The 20,284-nt window shown below is 40.9% G+C and overlaps 1 protein-coding gene across 1 annotated transcript in view; it reads right to left on the bottom strand.

Moving 5' to 3' along the window:
- The window catches only part of HECW2 (HECT, C2 and WW domain containing E3 ubiquitin protein ligase 2), a gene marked incomplete at both ends in the record, with an annotated part of 69,241 nt that extends 50,136 nt beyond the window's left edge, over positions 1 to 19,105 (bottom strand). Inside the window, 3 exon segments of the mRNA XM_080346436.1 lie at positions 920 to 1,027; positions 18,827 to 19,078; positions 19,081 to 19,105. Coding sequence (XP_080202562.1) covers positions 920 to 1,027; positions 18,827 to 19,078; positions 19,081 to 19,105 — 385 coding nt within the window.
- Between the last annotated feature and the right edge of the window lie 1,179 nt (positions 19,106 to 20,284).

Genomic DNA, 20,284 nt, shown 5'->3' with positions numbered 1-20,284 from the left:
CATGGGCATACCTACATGTGCACAAATGCACATATATGTGCACACGTGTACGCAGAAATACGAAACAAAGAGATGCTAATATTCTGTTAAGAATGGTGAATACTGTTGGAAGATACCTAACACAGGTTGGAGAATGGGGGTTATCAGTAGAAACATACAGTTATACAAAACAGAAGCAAATGGGAATCTCATAATCCAGAATACTTCCTTTTAATTTTAATTGATCTAGTATTACTCTATTATTATCATGCAAGTTTAATATTTTGTGTCGTAAGTATTATGGAAATAAGTGGGTTTTTTCCTATGACAATGACTAAAAGCACAAACCTGTATAAACATCATATACATCATCTTTGGCCATTGCTATACATTCTACAGAACTGGCATTTGTTCTAACCTAATGAAACTGCTATGAGGAGGATGAGTTCCAAAGGCACAGACTGAAGAAAATGTAAAGTATTTGAAAAATACTTGCAAGGACTTCAGCTGAGAAATACCGATGCAACTGCACAGGAGTCTGGCACTTCCTAGAGTCACATCTAACCCGTGCTGCGTACTAACAAACATTAGGAAGCACTACCAGCTTATTACTTTCTCCTTTTGGTGCACTTACGGTTAATGTTTGTCCAGCTGAAATTTTAAACTTCTTGGGAAGGGACCTTATTGCGCGAGGCAATTTCTTCCTCCCTTTAAACGAAGCACGCTGCTTAAGAACACTTAAGAATACAAATGTACATCTAAGCTCAGCTCCATTTTTTAGAATGGCCAGCAAATGCACTGGAAAATGCTGCCCCTTAGGGCAATGCGATCAATTCCTTTGGTTTATCAGAGGGTTTGACAAAACAGATATCAAGTGCGGTGCTGCTGACTTGCCCTGACACAAAGGCATGTCTGCCTTACCGGGTAAACAGGTACTTACATTCCATAAAATAGGGGCCAGGTTCAATTCGCCATACAATCTGTCCTTTTTGTGTGCCAGTCACCCCCCGATTCTTGGAATCCCAGAAATTGGCTGGTGAGTTCTCATCTGAAAGAGGAAAGACAAAAAAAAGTAGTTAAGTAGTAATTAGGTTTTGTCTTATTTTAAATTCCTGTTCAGTTCAAGAGGCTGAGAAACAACCACCATCTTTTGTTTAAAAAAATAAACTAACTAGCAAAAGATAAATGGCTTCTCTTTTATAGTTGATACTTAGATCAGCTTACACAGAGCGAGCAGACGTACACACAGCCAAAGTAAATACATGGTTTCCTGGAAGAGGTGACCTGCCAAGGTAAAGAATTACATTCCCAAAGTTCCCTGACTCACTGGAGAGTCTGTTATGAACATAGAGCTGACTGCAGCTTCAGCATAGGGTTATCACACCGCTCCGTGATGGGAGAATCTAGCATTCATTCCTTAGCTAGAAAGTATGGAATTGCAAATACGGGTATCAGGACCTACATCAGTTTTTCATCTATTCCTACATTTTAGAAACTAGAGAGTATTTTTACGTATACACTGAAAAAATCTGACACCTGCAGTTTCCTGCCACATAGGGCAGCACTGTCATTTAATAAGCCAGAGACACAAATGAGCAATTCAGCAAAATACATTCAAAAGAGGAGAACTGAGAAGCAAACGGCACCTACAGGTCAGCTGAGCAATAGCTATGTTTAAACCTCAAGAAATACGCGTTTCGTCCTAACAGTGACCAAAAAAAGGGGAAAAATAAAAGGCTTGGGGTTTGTTTTTTATTTACCAGCTGGTATTCAAGCATTCACAATACTGAAGAGGGGGAAACAGAGGGGGGGAAACAAAGGGGGGGAAACTATTTGAAAGGGCACAAAGGTTAGTTATGATGAGCCAAAGGAAGCCAACATAAATCCAACTTAACTTCTCCGGTACATGAAGTTCTTTGGAAACACACATCAAAACATTGTACAACTACATTCATAGGCAACTGATTCTTAATTAGATACCTGTGACCTTAATACCTGTGACCTCAAATACAACAACCTAATTCTTGCCAGTACTTGATAACCCTTAGTCTTAAATTAAAGAAAACCACAACAGAACAAAATACAACTTCCATTTTACTACATATATTTGAGTGCATTCTGCAATCTTTAGTGCAGTCTGTACATTCCTAGCCCGCTAAAAAAATGCTACCAGACATATGCTGGACTTGGGTGATTCCTCAAGCCAAGAGGTGGCCCAGACAAGGCACTGACATTTTGATGCCTTCAGGCATGGGAGACTTGGAAAACTGTTCGAAAGCTGTGGTCTGAACACCTCAACGAGTCCAAAATAGACCCAGACAGAACGTTTTCAATTATTCAGTGTTCTCATTACACCTCGGTAAATAAAGATGTATATATCATAAAAAACCCACCTCCCTTAACATGCTCTAGGTCTTCTGTAGTCAATTGGAGTCTGTTCATAATTCTAAGCAGAAAGACAGATGTTGGGTATATTATAAGAATAAATACTGTCACGTTTATGGTTCAACAAATCGAGAAACTCTGAAGCAATGAAATGCGCCTTTAACAGGGAAATTCCCAACATTAAGGCACAAGGAATTGTTCTTTGTTGTTTAAAATCAGTAATGAAGCCAATGGTCATTTTTACAGGGTCCTACATAACCCAATTTAAGCTTCTCAGCTGATGGGTACAAGAGAGCAGAACATTTTCTTACACATTATTGAACAAAATGCAACATTTGGATTTTCAGGCTGGATTTTCAGCCCTTTGATGAAGAACAGTCTCCTCTGTAGCAATGGGGACAAAATCAGGGCCACTCTGCCCACAGGCACGTTGCCACTGCAACAGAAGGCGCTGGGGACAGACGGACCAAAAATGTGACAGACCATCAGTCATCAACTCAAATTACAGAATATGGTTTGGATAGCTTTGATTTTCCTCTGAAGCAGCTGGTTGGGTTCCTTTATTCTACTTCTCTTACGCTATTCACATAGGGGGAAAATAACATCACTAATGCATATGGAAATAAAACTTCAAACCTCAGTTTATGGATTTCAAAAACGAGAGACTGAACAGCAAAAAATAAACACTGAAGTACACATTATTGCTGAAATTTGCTTATAAAAACCAGTTAAACAATTATAGTCTTAGAAATATTCAGCTATATTAAAAAAAATAGTGTTTGAAAGCACAAAAAGCGGTGTCAGAATTACCACTACCTCATGTCTCCTTTTCCCCAAAACATATAGATGTATGTACGCATGTATACACACGCATATATATACGGGCACACTACAATGATATAGAATTATTATATATATATATCGAAATATACAGCTATTTTTCCATAGGGAACTTCAACTCCAAGAAGTTCTAGTCCCCTTTTAGGCAGATAATTGTTGCTGTTTGTGAAACTGGCAGCTGTTCCAGAATCTGGGCCAAAACGCAGATATAAATATCCCTTCCCAGCACATAAAATATGCAACAAAATACTGTCTTGCTGCATTGGTTTCTTGCTCAGCGAAGCTACACTCTGGAAGAAAGAAAACAATGCAAGATGCACAGTGTCTTTCTGTCTCCAGTAATTCTTAGACAGAAAGTATGACAGAAATGAACTCATTTTTCAAAGGTACAGCCCTTGCACAAACCAGCATACGTGAGATATTATGTTCTACCACGAAAAGCCGGTAGTAACATATCACTGTGTGGAACTTGACGCTGAGTAGTGCACCTTGAAATCACTGCAAAGCAAATGTGTTCCAAGTAATAATGTTTTCTTTCTTTAACTACTAAGCAACTATCCAAACCTGGTATTAAGAATTGAACTCATTTCTTTCTACTTTCAGGCTTCACCATCATTACACCACCCTTAAATGTAAGCTAGATACCAAGATATGGGATAAATGGATGAACAGCGCATTGAAAGAAGAAGGGATGGTTTTTGCAGAATTCATTTTCACAATAAAATTATCCGCAAAGCGTCCCCAAGGGGTAGGACTTGGCATTTCCCTCAGAATTTGGTGAGATTCCTCTTTGCCCATTTCTCCAGCCCGTCTGGATGGTCTGGTTTACCAACTGCTACTCCCTTGTATGCAGTATAGTTGCAGGAGACGGTGCTGAAAGCCCTGCTGAGCCAGTATCTGCCATCGGGAGCCTTCTGCGCAGCTCACGTTTTGTTCTTTGCGTCCTACTGCTTTCCCTATTTCTGTCTTGGGAAAAAAGGATAAACTACCTGATATCCATCACCCCACAGAGTCATCTTGCATATCTTAAATCAACAAATAAATAAGACACGGTCTTCTATAAGACAGTTAAAAACCAAGAATGGCTACCAATTGCCATACAGTCCCAGTGCACAGACTGGTCATATGTGCTCATTTTCCAGACCCAGCTTCTGTGGTCAGCAGTGTCAGGTTATGTGATAAAAAGCTTGTCTGCAGCAATACGAAGGGTTTTTATTCTTCAAATCCAAAAACATTACAGAAGTCACAACCTCCTATTGTGGAAACACCACAGGTTGCTTATTGCATAGGAAAAAAGTTTAAAATTCCCTATAGCAACGTAAGAGCTCTAAACTTTTGCACCTTGATCTCTTTTCTATAGCACATTTATAAAGATGCTTATGTAGAGCTCAGCGAGAAGGTGATGCTTAACAGACTCCCAACATCACTGAATGGTTTTAATGATACATAATTATTATCTTTCACCACCATATATGTGTATTCTAATTCACAGCTCTTGAAAAATCCACGCAGCTTAGCTCAGAAAAGATCAATCGCATTGGTGACGCCATTGTACTGCTGAATTATTCTGTTATCCTGATTTGGGATTTACATCCCAACCTCCGTTTTTCAGCCCTTTCTTGGAAGATGTTTTATGCAAAATCTTTTGAAGTGCTTGTATTGTTTATTCTTTACTTAAAATTTTAAATTAAGCTCAGATTGTTAAAATGCTGACTTCCTCCTTAGCGTGTTAGGTTAATGTTAATAAATTCTTGGGCACTGAAGATAATGTAAGGCATCCCGTTATTAAGAGGGGTAACCTCTGATCATTTCAATTCTAGAAATGCTAAAAAAAAGATTCCATGGCTAATCATTAAAGCAGCACAATACTTACTGAACTAATGAACTGAATAATTGTCTCCTTTATATCCAAGATACGCTTAAAAGCAATTGAAAACTGCATTAGGACACATTTAAAGGAGAAGACAAATTTTACCACCTGAGGCCTCACTCCTTTTCTGGAAAGCCAGTAAGTAAATTAACGATTTCAAGGCTGAGATTCCATGGCAAGTAATTATTATAATACATGATATTATGTCAACTCATTTAAAATACACTCTATATCACTTACTACTGTACAAACAAATATTAACCCACTATGTACAGCTTACCTTCTGCAATGGAAACATTGCTCGCAAAAGACAGCACTAGTGTGCACAGCACATGGTTGAAATCAAACATCAACACCCTGTTGCACCTTCTAGCCTCACCTGGCCAATCCAAAGGATGGATCCCAAACTGCATTCCTCCATCTGAGCCCAATTAACAAGCTGAAGAGTAACAAAAACACGTATGTTTTGCAGGAACAGATCCTGAAAATAGCATCCCTGCTCCCAATCGCAAAATGGTATTTTCTACACAAGTTGCTTCCTGGCCGCAGCCTGTGCAGCTCCAGTTCGGAGGCTGTAGCTCCGTTGCGTAACCTCAGCTCTCCCTTCCTCTTGTCATCTGAAGGAAAGCATTTGAGACGGATGTTCTCCAGCTCCCCGGCAGTTTCGAGCAGTTACGCACAATCCTCTGCCTCTTCTCCTTTAACCGAGGGTTTATCTAGGTTCAAACAGCCCGACTTAAAACATATAAAGCGTTACGTCCTTTGCGCTCGGCTATTTGCGGCCACTCCCCTCTGAAGGGTACAGGATGCGCAGCCCCGTCCTCCCTGCGCTTCCTTCCTCGCCTTGTCCTGGGGAGGATCCCGAGCCACCGAGGATCCTTACACCCCAGAGATGACGGCGAGGCAGCCACAGCAACGAGCACAGCACGATCCCACTGGAACTGCTGGGTTTTATTTACACAGAGAGGGAATGGCAGGAAGATGTGTCAGGGGAGGGTCAGTTGGACATGAGGAAAAGGTTCTTCACCCAGAGGGTGCTGGAAGCTGGAACAGGCTCCCCAGGGAGGTGTCACAGCCCCAACCTGACAGTGTTCAAGAAGAGACTGGACAACGAACGTCCTCAGACACACGGTGTGAACTGTGGGGTTGTCCTGTGCAGGGACAGGAGTTGGACTCAATGATCCTTGTGGGTCAACTCAGAACATTCTATCATTTCGCTGTCCTGCACAACTTCCCCAACAATCCAGGTGTTTTAGACAAGACGGGACTGCTCCATGACCTGTGGGTGGGATGGAGCTGCCTTGACCCCAGACGTGCACTGGGCACCCCTGAGCAGGAGATGAGGAGATGGCAGAGCTGCTCTTGCCCCCTCTCCTGTCACAGGCTGCTCAATCCCACCTCGGCGCTGGGGCTCAGACGAGACCGCGTTTTGCCAGAAGCTGTGACCGCTCGCAAACCTTCCGGTGGTGACCTACAGCTCCTTCAGCTTACAGCAAGGACACAAACCTTGCCAAAGTGGCCCCAGAACCACAAGAAGAAAAAGGGTATTAAGGGTATCTTTGCAATCTGGTCCGTGGTCTGCAGGTCGTTCATACCTGGCTTGAAGGCTTTCCACAAAATGCTTCCAGTCAAAGAAATGAAGATGGACTTCCTGCTGAAGAAGAACTGAAAGCTACTGCATTGATTTATGCTTGCATATTGCCACTCTAGGAATTGTATTTTCAAAGAACAGGAGAGGAAAGCACACCAGGACCGGACTACTGGAAGAGACATTTCAAACACTGCTGTGTGCTAAAGGACTGGAAACTGTTCTCCCTCGAATGCCAACGGAGCAAACCCACAAAATGTTGATATTAGAATTCTTGGACAGTCTTAAAAGCTGCCTAAGCAGCTACGAGATCCTACTACACGCTATCCCACGTCTCTTTTCCTAACGCTTCGGAAAACCTGGACAGTAATGAAAATATAAGACACTAATCTTGAGCCGAGAAAAGCAGGGGCAGAGATGTAAGAGACTCCACTGGCATTCCCTTGGGCAGCCTCTGCAACACCAATACCACACAGATTATCTTGCTGACATTTATTGCACTCAATTAATTCACACAGCAAGAGCAATTATTAGTTTTTCTACCTGTGACTCCGGATGGCCAGGAATAAGCTATATTTCTCAAACCTTTCACTCCCACTTCAGCTGCAGAAGCAGAGCAAAGCCACCCCATCCAGCCCATCCAAACACTACACGCTCAAACCTTTTCGCTATTGAAGCTTCAATTCAGAGCGGCAAGATCCTCGCTCTCATCTTCACACACAGCCTTTATTCTGCCACCAGCCATAAGACAGGCTTTCCTTCTTTCTCAAGGATTATATGTTACTAGTAATAATATTACCACATTTATTTTCCTGCTATATGCACACTAACACTTCAACTTGTGGATCAGAGCATCTCCATGTGCCCTCACACAATGTGATATTCTGAGGTGCAGCAGCAGCTCTAAGGATTAATTAACTAGAATGCTGGATGAAGATAATGAAAAAAAGTACTTTTTTCAGATACATGGCACAGTGCAATGGTAGGAATGAAGTGGAATTCCACTTCTGTGTGTTCTAAGCAAAGACATCACTTAATTTCAATGCATTCAAAGACAAAAATAAATCCTTTCACCCATCTCGCTGGCAAAAATTCAAAAGCGTAACAATAGGAAGGAAATGACCTCAAGCTTAACCTCTTTCCTGAAAATCTTATTAATTCTCCTCCAGAAAATGATGTGCGTTTCATTCCCACGTATACGTCAGGTTCCACACACAGCCCAGGCTCACCTGGAAGCCAGACCCGGCACCACACACGGACACAACGCTTTGGGGTTTCTGCAATGTGCCGCAAAATCTGGATACTATGAGAAAGCCATAATGCTAGACAAAAAGTAAAAGTATTTTTATTTAAAAATATTGAACTAGAGAGTAACTCTGACAGATGGTACAGCACACCCATAGCCATAAAGACCATTAAATACTTGATCATACTGCAATATAGTGAGGAAAATGGGAGCCTCTATCTCCCCTGTAGCATCACCCTTGACACTTTCAGCAATATATATATATATGTGTGTGTGTTTATGCACTTTGCTGTGTCTCATACCTTATTAAAACTCTGATCCAAACCCATCTTCACAGCCACAATTCCTGCACAATACGCTCCTCTCTGGGATATCCAGTTCCCAACCATAACCCCAAGCACATCCCAACACTCCCAAAACCTTGTGGTCTAAATGTGATCATCTCCTGCTTTTAATGGCTGCAAGTCCAAGCAAAAACTAACAAAACCCCACCTCTGTGTCTACAAGTATCCTAAAGGCCTGTTATTCTGGGACAGGACTGTTTATTTAGCAAATCTAGAAACACAAGTCATTTTTGCTAATTAACTGTAAAAGGTCATTTTGGAGATAAATACTGTCAGAGTTAAATGTAAAAAGAAAGAAAAAAGGAAGAAACGGTATCTACGCTTTTCTGTGCCGGTCCAAGTTTCTTGTGGAATGTTTTTCCTCATTTTCCTTCGCAACCACAACCTTATATGGTGTCAGATAAGCACTCGTTTACTCGAGCCGCACGCACAAGAGGATTTGCAGCTTCCGAAGAATAAAGGGCATGCGCTTTTATCTGCGACCGTGTTCTCATCACAAGTCTTTGCCAGAAAAACTGGCAAACACAACAAAGTATTCCTGCTGTGGAAGACATGATACCAGCAAAGCTGTGCTTTTGTCAACATAGCCTATCCTGCCCTGGGAGAAATTCTGTTGGTAAATAAACATTACCAACAAAAGCACAATTTTGCTGGTGCAGCTGCGCTTACAGAGCGGCTTTCTGTGCACGGCTGCCTTTGGACAGATCGTGTGTCATCTCACCGCCAGCAGAAGAAGTGAGGGCTCATTCATCCCATGGCCTTCATGCTGGTTTTATGCAGACCCGCAGCATCTGGTCATGTATAGAGACACCCAATGCACAGAGCTACCAGAGACGCTGGCAGTTCTGCGTCATGGTTTTTGTTCCTTCTGCAATAAGATCATTATAATTCAGTTTGCTGCTGCTCTCTGACAACGGTACCTGTTTTAATCTTCTACAAACTGGAATATTCAGGCTAGTTAAAGTTTGGACAGCACTGAGTCACCTACAATATAAAGGAAACCAGACCGAATGAGGTAACAATCTCTTCTGGGTTTAATTGTTGTAAAATTGATGCTCATTTGAGAAGCATTACTAGCTCATAAACTAACCTTAAGTACACTTTATTCCACATGTCATTCTCCTGTAACTAACCCTTCAAAAAGTGTTTTATTCTTGTGGAATGGGCAGCAAACACAATTGTCATGACCAAAGGGCCTTCAAGTAGAGTCAAGATGACCATATGCTCTTTTACTTTTGTTTGTTTGCAAATCTAAAAATAAACCACCATTTTGACTCATTATGGAACATACATCTGCCCTTCAAACACCACACACATCACTGAAATGCACACGTGGGAAAAGCACAAGTATCTAAGGCAAGAACCAAGCCTGTTACTACCTGTATAACAGACTCCAAAACCTCCTGCCCTAATTAACAGGACCCTAATTATCAGCAGCCATCCTAATTCCCATGCCCTATGGTATGCAAGTACTTTAAAAATCACATCAATTTTGCCAACACTTTTGACAAGTATCGTGCTTATTTCCTTTTTGCATCCTCTGGTCTTAAAACTGGGTTTATGATATATTGTTAGAAACTATAATTTATTAGAAAGGTTTTCATGTTAAGATATTTATCAAGTTAAAAACCTCACCTGACAGATAGTCCTCAAAACTGCTAGAAAGCAAGAAGTATTTATTGATCAGAGTAGCCCGCAATAATTTTAAAAGCCCCATTCTAACTTACTCAAATGTTTCAATTTCTGCAGTTATCTTCTACAAAACCTGTCCCAAATTCCCTGGTGCATTATCCAATGATGAGTTTTTCCATTCATATCCTAACAGACACATTACTGGCCAAAATATTTACCTTGGAGCAAGTGTTGGAGAACATCCCTACAGCACAAAGGATGAGCTTGATCACTACAGATCGGGAACTGCCACCTACTACTGGGTGCAATATCTTGGCAACAAGAGCTTCCAGAGATACAAACACCAACCCAGTGTAAGCAGCTACACCTGAAAAACAACTTCTCCATCCTCACTCAGCAAAATAAAGGAGCCCATCAGCACAAGGGCCATGTCGCTCAGCAAGAGCTTGCGCTGCTAATCCTCGATTCATGCCTCAACTTTGCGTGAAACAGCCACAGGCCCAAAGAGATTCATTAGCTATAGAGAATAACTCTGAATAAATTATAGAAATATCTTTAATTGTATATATGCAAATTGCAAGCAGACAAAAAGGCTAAGTTCAATAAATACACCTGTTTCCTAGAAATGAACAAATAACACAACCCAGAAGAAAGTACAAGAGATAAAAGGTATGTATTTCTTCTTAAATCCTTCTAAGGGCTTAACACATCCTAATGAGCTGAAATCTCATTAGTGGGGAGCTCTCAGGCGTTAAGGGCCGGGAAGCCCTCCCTAGCTAGATGGCACTTTCTGCCCATGGCCACAGGGGAAAATGAGAGTATCCCCCAAAACACCACGAGAAGTGGTTTAACTGCTCACACGTTCATACTCCCCACCAGTTACACGTGGCTTTTTGCACAGGTGAAAGTTCCAACCAGAATCACTGATTTTTATTTATAAAAAGATTGATTGGTTGATTGATTTTTAAATGGTGTGTGAAAGTTTTCTTTATTGCTGAGGCTAAAGGGCTAAAGCAAGAAACGCCAGCTGCAGTGTACCCACAGAAGAGAGACAATCCCCAGGAGGAACAGGGCTTTTCCTACATACACCAACTGCTATTTAGGGCTCCAGGAGCTTAGTTTGGATTTTGCCTTCTCAGCAGGTTGATGGTTCGAACCCTGCAACTATTGCAATGGTGTAAATACCTCTGGATTTCCCCCAATGTGTTATCTGTCCACAGCAGGTGAGACAAGCAATTCACACCTGAAATGAGAGGGCAGGCTGCCTGGATTCCTCAGCTTTGCTTTTCACCGCATTATTTCACACAGATTCTGACATTGTCTGATCAATAATCCTCTTAATCTGTCCCAGCCTTTGGGCAGTCACAGTATCAGCTGGCATTTCATTCCCAGGGTTCAAAGCCCATTCCAATGTCTAATACAGAAACATTTCTAAAGACCTTTGGTTTTTTATGATTTCTCACTGCCTTTTCCAAACCTTTCTAGTTTCTGAAAGTTGTCAATAAAATATGTCTCTGCAGTGCACACCTCTTAAGGATCTTGTGGGATTTAATATTCCCTTAGCAGCTGTTATTTTTTTTAAGTTTATCTTCAATATTGTGATCTGTTTAAACAGGAATGCAAACTAGGCTATTGTTGTCATCTGACAGTAACAGGCTTCTTAGGGAATTTATTAGAAAGTCAGAGACATTTGTATTTAAACAATAGGCTTTTGGCATACTCCAGCTTTGCAGGAATCTAAACCAAATGTAAAACCCACTGAGTCCCTTATTGGTAGATGACAACAGCCACCAGCAGACAATATGGTAGAATATATGCAAAAAGCAATACACAAAACAGACAAAACCTAAACCTATGGTTTTGAAAGTACATAAAAATGCTTTCTTACAGAAAAAAAATCCTGTTCAGATTGGTTAAATTACACCTAACTATGCACAATTCCATACAGCGAGCGCTGATCCTGAAAACTTCGTCAATACCTCAATGCCTTTTGTGAACTGAGCCCCTGGGGCATAATTTTCAGCTGAGCTGTGGTTGCTGCATTTCTGTATAATTTTAAAACATATATCATCGATTACTTGAAAACGCAGCGCGTCCCAGCACCAGCACGCTGACACTGCAGAATTTAACTGCACAATTAAGGAATGACTATAGACTTGAGGCGACGGGGGTTTTGGGTGAGCACAGACGGAATTCTGACCCGGTTCACTTTTCAGAAAGTCTTTTTCAGTCATTTCTATCAAACAATTCAGTGTGATTACACATGGTATTAATTTTCAAGCAGACCCAGGATAACCCAGCGACAGTTCAGGAGTGCAGCGCATTCTAAATTTGCACACGGACTGTCAAAGACGCTATTTTTGCGAGGTAGACAAGCAGAGGAAATCTAACTTGGTCACACACTTAAGAATAACTAAGAAATAACCGGAATCCTGTTTCGGAAAACATTTCAGCTGCACTGAACACCACGACAAAGCCACTGCTAAAGCTGCAACTCCTAATACGTGCTGCTACTTTACTCCTAAAGGTCATATTAAAAAGCTTATAAATCAAAGTGGCCAACACACACTCCAATGAGAGTAATGCAGCAAGTCAACTGCTCATAGCTGCAAGTCATGGACAAACACTGACAGAAACCAGAAAACCAGAGGCAGAGGAATTTTTGGAGAGAGGATCAGCTAGATTTTTATTTCATGCCTGCGTTTATCCAGGTCTCACCGTTTTTAGACACTTTACGTACCAATAGGCTCAACTCCTATGCAGTTACTCTGCACTTTCTTCTTTTCGTTGTGATATGAATGTATTCAAATGTTTCTGGAGTGCCTGAGAAGTCGACAGTGTGTCACCTGTTTGGAGATGGGATATTCAGCGCTCACATCAGGGACTTTCTGCGTAATACACTAAATACATCAGGGACTTTCTGCGTAATACACCAAAGCAGGGCAATCTGGCTCCAAGTTCCAAGTTCAGATCTACATCCAGATGTCCAGCTTCTTAAAAATTCCAGAACATCTGGTTTTCCTTTTAGTTTGGCTCATCAGAGAGAAAACCCCAAACCATGACGTTTGATGCTGGCTCCCTCACTTCAGTCCCTGACTTGCTGCATAATTCCTGGGAAGCAAAGAAAATCCCAAAGCCTTGCCTACCTGCTGTACAAGTCATATATGTTACTAAAATGGTGTCATCTTGGTTATTTTTAACCAAAGCGTGTAGCTTTCCAGCCAGCTGCCGCTGCAGTGACTCAGCAAAGCCCCGTGCAGAGAAGCTCCTGAAATTCAGGATGTAAATTGTTTGTTCGTGACGGAATCAGGAGAGAAGGACATGGCCCCTGCAGCCTTCAGATTCCAGGATGCTGTTTTAAGAAAGCTCGGTAGCCCGCAGCTCAGCAACTTCACATTACTCCTCTTAATTTACACTCACGGTCGGTGGCTTCCTTAACTTGGCATCAGAGATTCTGTCTGTCTGTCCTCCCAATCCACGCCTCTCTTGTGCTGATACCTGAAAACACACCCTACATTTCTAACAGCAAAGCTCAGGTGGCTCTTTTGCATTATTTCCTCCCAAAACCTTTTGAAACATGCGGTATATATAATAGATTTTCAAATTATATTTCTAAATTAGTATCCACATAGCTATCAATGGTGCCTATGATTCTGAACACTGTATCCTCTATTCGGTAAGCAATTTATTTCAGGAGGTTGACTCATTTCCTTAAAGCTCTTTCAGCTATCTGTTGTGACTGAAAAATATTCAGAAAATTTAGAAGTACTCAAGGAAATGAGCCAACACATCCTGGAAGAAATTCATCCAATACACACACAATAAGATAAGTCAGTCTTAAGATTTCTACAGAAATGAGCAGGAGGAAGTTCTAAAAAAAACCCCAAATATTTTCTGTGAAACACAAGGTTTGTTGCCCATCATCCTAACGCTCCTTCTGCCCACTTTAAAAGCAACGTACTCTGGCTAAGCAGGAAGGTGAAGTATTTTGGGGTGTTTAGTTTGGTGGTGGTTTGCTTTGTTTTTATCCTGTAAAGATAAAAAACCTTCCTTGGAATAGTTTAGCAAAACTCCCCAATATTTACAATTAAAAAATTGCTGCTGTTATGCTTCACGAGAACTTTATTTCAGACCCCTGGTCAAACTGTAATACACATCTCAAGACAAAGAATTTCAGGGAGATGCATAATGCAAGCACAGAACTACCTCAACATAGAATCATGGAACGGTTTGGGTTGGAAGGGACCATCAAAGCTCATCCCGTCCAACCCCTGCCATGAGCAGGGACATCTTCAACTAGATCACAGCATTGGGACGCTGGTAGGACAAAGAACCACAAAGTCCCTAAGGCCTTCAAGCGTCTCCAGCAATGCAATCAAGTGCACCATCTTGGAAAAGTCTTTGAAAACTAAAAGCAAAGAACCAGAAGCTTTTTTGCAGCCTTTCCAAGAACCAAGTTTCATGGTTTTGAATATATAAAATCATGACAGGAACAAATGAAAATGCATTTTTCATGAAAAAGTAGTTATTACAAATTGCCTTTGCCCTTCTCTGCATTCTCACATACTTATGAAACATCAAGAGTGTGACAAGTATTTTGAGTACTCTCAGTCATTAAGCAAAATAAGACAGTTTTTCATTAAAACATTTTGCTGTCATCGCCTATTAGACATCAATTTAGCAGCGCGACAATGCTGAACAGATGCCTGTGGCTTGACGCTGACCGAGCGGGGACGCCTGCAGATGTGCAGGGCTGGCAAAGAACTCGAATTTGCTGTTGGTCCACAGCTGGGATTGGCACTAGTCTGTGTCTGTCTAATGGTGGTATTTGTGATAAGGATGTGGAAAAAGCTGCCTTGCAATACCTCGCTTGCTGCTGACTTAGCGATATTGAAGGAAAGGCCACCCCTTGACTGGGCTGATGAAAAAGCAAAGGCATTTCAGTCTCATTCTCTCCTTTCTTCCTAGATCTTGACATGCTAAGCTACTTTTTCCCCACCATGGTATTTGGTGCTTTGTCCTCAGTTGTGAGCTAGTGAATTTTGCTCAAAAATCAGAGTATGGACAGCATAATAACCTTCTCTTTACTGCAAAAGCTAGATAACATTTGTAGAAGGTGCTTTCTTTATGTATTTTCTTTGCATACAACAGATACCTTAAAAGATACACTCACTGCATTGAAATGATATTTTTAAAAGACATTTGCTGAGCTGTTTTCTATCATCACATGGACACGCCACCCAGTGTTTTCAAAATAATTTGGGAAAACCAAAATCACTGGCAACTGGATTGAAAAAGCAGTTCCATTAATTCATCTATGGATTTGGTTCTTGTAAGTAATAGATTATGGATTAGTTTTGCATTATGAACAGTGTTAGAATCCCTCCTGTAAATTTTTTATGAAGTTCTTGGCTCCTTCATCTGCATGGGATTTATTAGTGACTATAAGAATCTGAATTAATAGAAAAGTGTCGTAAGCTGAATGTTAAATATAGTAAGTTAAGGACTTGACTGATGAAGTTAAAACTAGTAGCACTTAAAAAGATGAGAAACATGCATATGAGGACTCTGAAACTAACAGTTTATTGGTGGGTATGTTTAATAGAACCTTTTAATATATGCTGATATTGGACACACAGGTTCTTATATTATAACTGGAGGAGGTTATTGAAAGTGCTAATATTGTCAAGCCCATGGTTTGCAGGCATTAGCAGCAGCCAAAATGAGGAGTAACCACAAATTAATACTGTTATGCCTAATAACACATAATAGACATTAACAGCACTGCTCGGATTTTAAAGTACAGCAGAGCACTCACATCGCTAAAACAGAAAATCAAGTGAATAATCAGGCTTTGCTGGAAGATAATGAAGTTATTACTTTTTATGTTTGCTGTCATGGAAGTCAGAGAAATCTTTTGGGTATGAAGTTTCTTAACATTTTATAGTCTGTCTAACATAAGCCACTATTTTAAGTGTATTAAAGGCAGTTTATGTGAAAGCTTTTTTCTTTTTAATCTTGTCTGACCTGAAATGGAAAGGCTCCAAACTCCATTACCCCAGGAGACTTAGGCAAAACACAGATCCTATCTAAATTGCCCTACATAACCCTGCAACAGGCTTTTTTGCTTTGAGTTTTGTTTTTGTAATGCTATTGTGGATCCACGCACTAAGTGTAACAAAAAGCCAAGCAGCCTGTGAAAAGCAACTAATGGAAATAATGGCCTTTGATAGGTAGCGTTATAAATGTACTAAGGATATCTAGAATAAGGGCATGCGTCTCATAATTAGGACTGCATAAATTAACACAAAATAGGCCAACCTGGGCAATTTGGCTATGGGAGTTCATCTATTTAAACCAAAAGTAGGGTTTGCTTCTCTCTCCTGACTTCTTTATTTTGTTCTTTCTGCTTTCTTTAAATATGAGACTCCATGGTAACCCATCAAACTCTTCAAGATTCAACTTCCCTGAGCATCCCATGAGTGGTCGAGTGTCCACCTGTGAATCCTTGAACTGTTCCCACTTCCCAAGGAAGCCTTGATGCCCTGTTGCTCCAATAGTGGAAAGAAAACTAGGCGGGGGGAGGAAAGGAACCAGAAATAAGTGCTACACAGCGGCAAGAAAACTGGGATGGTCCCGTATTCCCTTCAAACTGAATATTCATTATCTTCTTTGATTCCAACTGGGTCCAATACTTTGTGCAGCCTTTCCCACTGGAGAACTTGGGAGTCTGAGCACTCTTGCCATAGCAAGATTCAGATTCCTCTTAATTAGAAGGAAAATAAAGTCTTTAAAACTCCGATAGCTTAAATATGGCGTGGAACAAACATTTTGAAAACACACATGTACAGAGCAAAAGCCGGGCAAGTACAGGACAAGCAAATGTCATGAGGCTAATAGGATGCAACGTGTGTTTGTTAAATTCCGTAGTCTTCGACCACTTCAAAGATGAAGAAGGTTTTCACTCTAAATCCTAGTTCAGCTCTCAAAAAAACCTGAGAGCATTGAGAATCTTGCCTCTGGAGCTAGAAAGCTGCTTCAACAAACTCTGATGGACAGGGCTGTTCAGGCTGCTGAAACCAGAGTTCAGACAGTACAAACCCAGCAATAATCAGGAAAAAGGATGTTTGCCTTCCCAGAATACGCCGTGTCCCTCACATGAGCTTTTGTCCTGGGAATCCTTAGGAATACGCTGGAAAAGAAAAAGACCCTCAACAAGAAAACAGATCACATTTGAGCTGTACACGGCGGTAAAACGGAGGGAGATACGTGTAAAGTACCCAAGCCAGCAAGCTCTCACAAGTATCTAAAAACATTTCTTAAAATACAAAACTCTAGAATGACTGAGCATGAATTTAGCTATGTGGAGCTATGCAGATTTTTTGCACGGTGAGGTTTAACTTGTTGCATTTAAAAATGAAAGATCCAAAGTTACTGCAGAGGAGCATCCTGTGGCCGTTATGCGGAATTAGCATCCAATAAGACATGTGGTCTTGTCTACAAAGTATTTGTCCATTTACGACTTCCTTCCCTTTTTTTAACAAACAAACAAACCCAACAGAAGTCTGGAAAAAATCCACACACACCTAAAATAAAAATCAGTCCTTCAGAATAAGACGATACTGTGTTTCTCAGCTCAGGCTTTTTTATTTTTCAAAAGATAACATCTGTTTTTATAACCACCCAGCAGGCCAAACATTCCACTGAACTGATACAACTGATACTGCGCTTACAGAAATCTCCATCTACTATCCTATGCAGTAAAACCACACTCATAAGCACAGAACTAACAGCTTCCTCATGATAGAAAACTAATGAGACAGCTAATTGAATCAACGAAAGAATGAAGAGGGAAGGCAGTTTCCCAGTGTGTCATTTTCAATTCCTTTTATAATGGATGTATTCTATGAAATTAATTGGAAGTGAACATTTACCTGGATTGCTTCAGACCTTTGCCAGATCTCTCTGTACTAGTGCCCGAGCACAGAATGATGTTCACTTTCAGAATTTCACCTTCTGTTAATTTACAGAACGAACAACCTTTTTTCTTCCCCCAAAACACACTGATCCAGCTTTCATCACAGTTCATTGCACAACCAACGGAAGAAAAAAGCCACAGAACCGTGCTTTTGGTTCTGTAAATAAATAAGAGCAAAATATTTGCCTTTTTCTGTTCCTAGCTCCTTGAAAAACGCGTCTTTCCTAGAGACATGGGGGTACATGTTGTCTCGCATTAGCAACCACACACAATCTTCGCTGCCTTCAGGAGCCAGTGCCAGAGGAGAGGGATTTTCTAAGAGAAATAGTTTTGATTGTAAAGAACAGGATGCATAACCTCAAGTAACTACATTGAATATGAATAATAATAATAACAACAATGGAGTTTTTAGTTTTAAATATATTCACCCTTGAACATCTGGCTCCTGAGCAAATAAGGAGAGAATGTCCTCAGCTGCCAAAGGAGTAAGTAGGAATTGTGTGTACTTCATGTCCACAAATTCTCACTCCTTCAGAACTGCTACAATTCCATTCTACAAAATCAAAGAGTTATGCAAAATATATTTTCACAAATATTAAGATTTTACGTGTCCAGAAAACTGTATAAACATTGGCGAGTAAGCATGCCAAGATGACTATGATACTCTGAATTTTCCAGCATGTAAGCCAGCCACCAAAGGTGAACACAGAAAACCGTATGCACATTTGTTTTTTAAGAAGAATACATTTCATCTTCTATCAGGTCACTGTGAAACCAGGTCTCCATTGATTAGAATCATGTTTTTACATAGCTAAGAAAATCAAAGAGAAATCCAAGGTAATTCTCTGCAGTCTTACCCCAACTCTAGATTAATCACGTGGTGAGCCAGAACGCGTGTCAGAAAAGATGAAGTGGCAAAAGAGCATGAAACACACCAAAATATTACAACACGGCTCTGACTTACCTATGTGATACAGTCCTATCCAGTCAGTTGGGTCTACTTCTTCTTTAATATCCCAGAAAATGATGAGGTTCTGCGACTGCCCCAAGGTGTATTCGTACATACTGGCTGTGAGGCTTGACCGGCTGTCCGAAGTCACCAGGTCAGTGTCGCTGTTGGCACGTTGCAGGTTCATGTTCTCGGCCATGGTGCCCTGAGATGCCAAACTCTGCAGGTTCTCCGGGCTCAGGGTGTAGCGGAGCTGCGGGTTGCGAGCAGGTGTTCGCGGGCTGAACTGGCCATCTCTTCACCGCCGCTCGCGCTTTACGTGAAGAAGTTGTTGTTCAGAGATCTATCACAAAGAAGACAAAAATAAAGTGTCACAGTGAGACAGCAGGTTACTCAGTCAAATATTAAATGGAGAGGCATTAGTGCAAAAATGTTCCTACAGAAGCCTAAAATGGACTGAGTAAATTATTTTACTTCATTGCTCTACTGCAGCCACCTTGCAACAAAATTCAGAGTTAACCACACACCGTGAAATAACATTTATAAGGCAGAAAACAAAACATCCAAGAGCATCTATCAAGCAAGAACAGGCGCGGTAACAAAGCTAATTGAAGTCTGGCAAGTAGCCTGAAGAGTGAAGAGATAATGAACTCCTCTTCCACAGAAATCACAGCAGTATACGACGTACTTCCACTTAGATGTGTTCGTTTCCAGCAATACTCTCTAAGCACTGGATGTTCAGAATCAGGGAAGTATTCGAAATATTAATAAGGTCGGACATATTTCAGTAGCAACATGGTATCACAGATTTATGCGACTATAAAATCAGTTTGGAAGGATTTTATTTTTTTAAGATACAAAGCATAGATTCTGAGATTCTCTGTACCATACAAAAACATGCCGGACTGTTGACTGAGGTACTTTAGACTACCGATATCTGTATCTATATATCTACATATCTACACACAATTAACCCATGTCAGCTTGTCTGTGCAGTCAGATTTTGTTGGTGTTTTCCATCAGCAACCAGAGGTCTCATGTTATAAATTCCAGAGCTTTCCTCTAGCCCTGAGACAGCCTGTGCAGTCATCGCCGCCCTGGTCACGCTGGCCCCATCGTACCAGAATTATCCACGGCTACTAAAAATACTGGCATTTGAAAACACACCTCACATCACTCACAATCCCAGATAAATGATCGGAAAGACAAGAAGAGCAAAATATTAAGAGAGAACGGCTTATAGAAGGAATCGGCGATGGGGAACCTCCTGCCATAGGAGGAACATGGAAGTTTCCTTATCTAAGCTCCATGACTTTGCCTGTTTCAAAAGCTGCACTTTATATCAACTCATTGGTTCTTTATTTGACAGAAACAGTTCACATTTGGCAGAACCATGTGTTTTTCAGTCAAAACCGTGAAAATGATCTTCTGTACTCTATTTCCCTGGAATAGGAAGTAGCTATTTCCCCCAAA

Source organism: Nesoenas mayeri, assembly GCF_963082525.1.
Source record: "Nesoenas mayeri genome assembly, chromosome: 6".
Classification (NCBI taxonomy): Eukaryota; Metazoa; Chordata; class Aves; order Columbiformes; family Columbidae; genus Nesoenas; species Nesoenas mayeri.
Note: the sequence above shows the minus strand (reverse complement) of the source record. Positions and strands in the feature narration are given on the sequence as shown.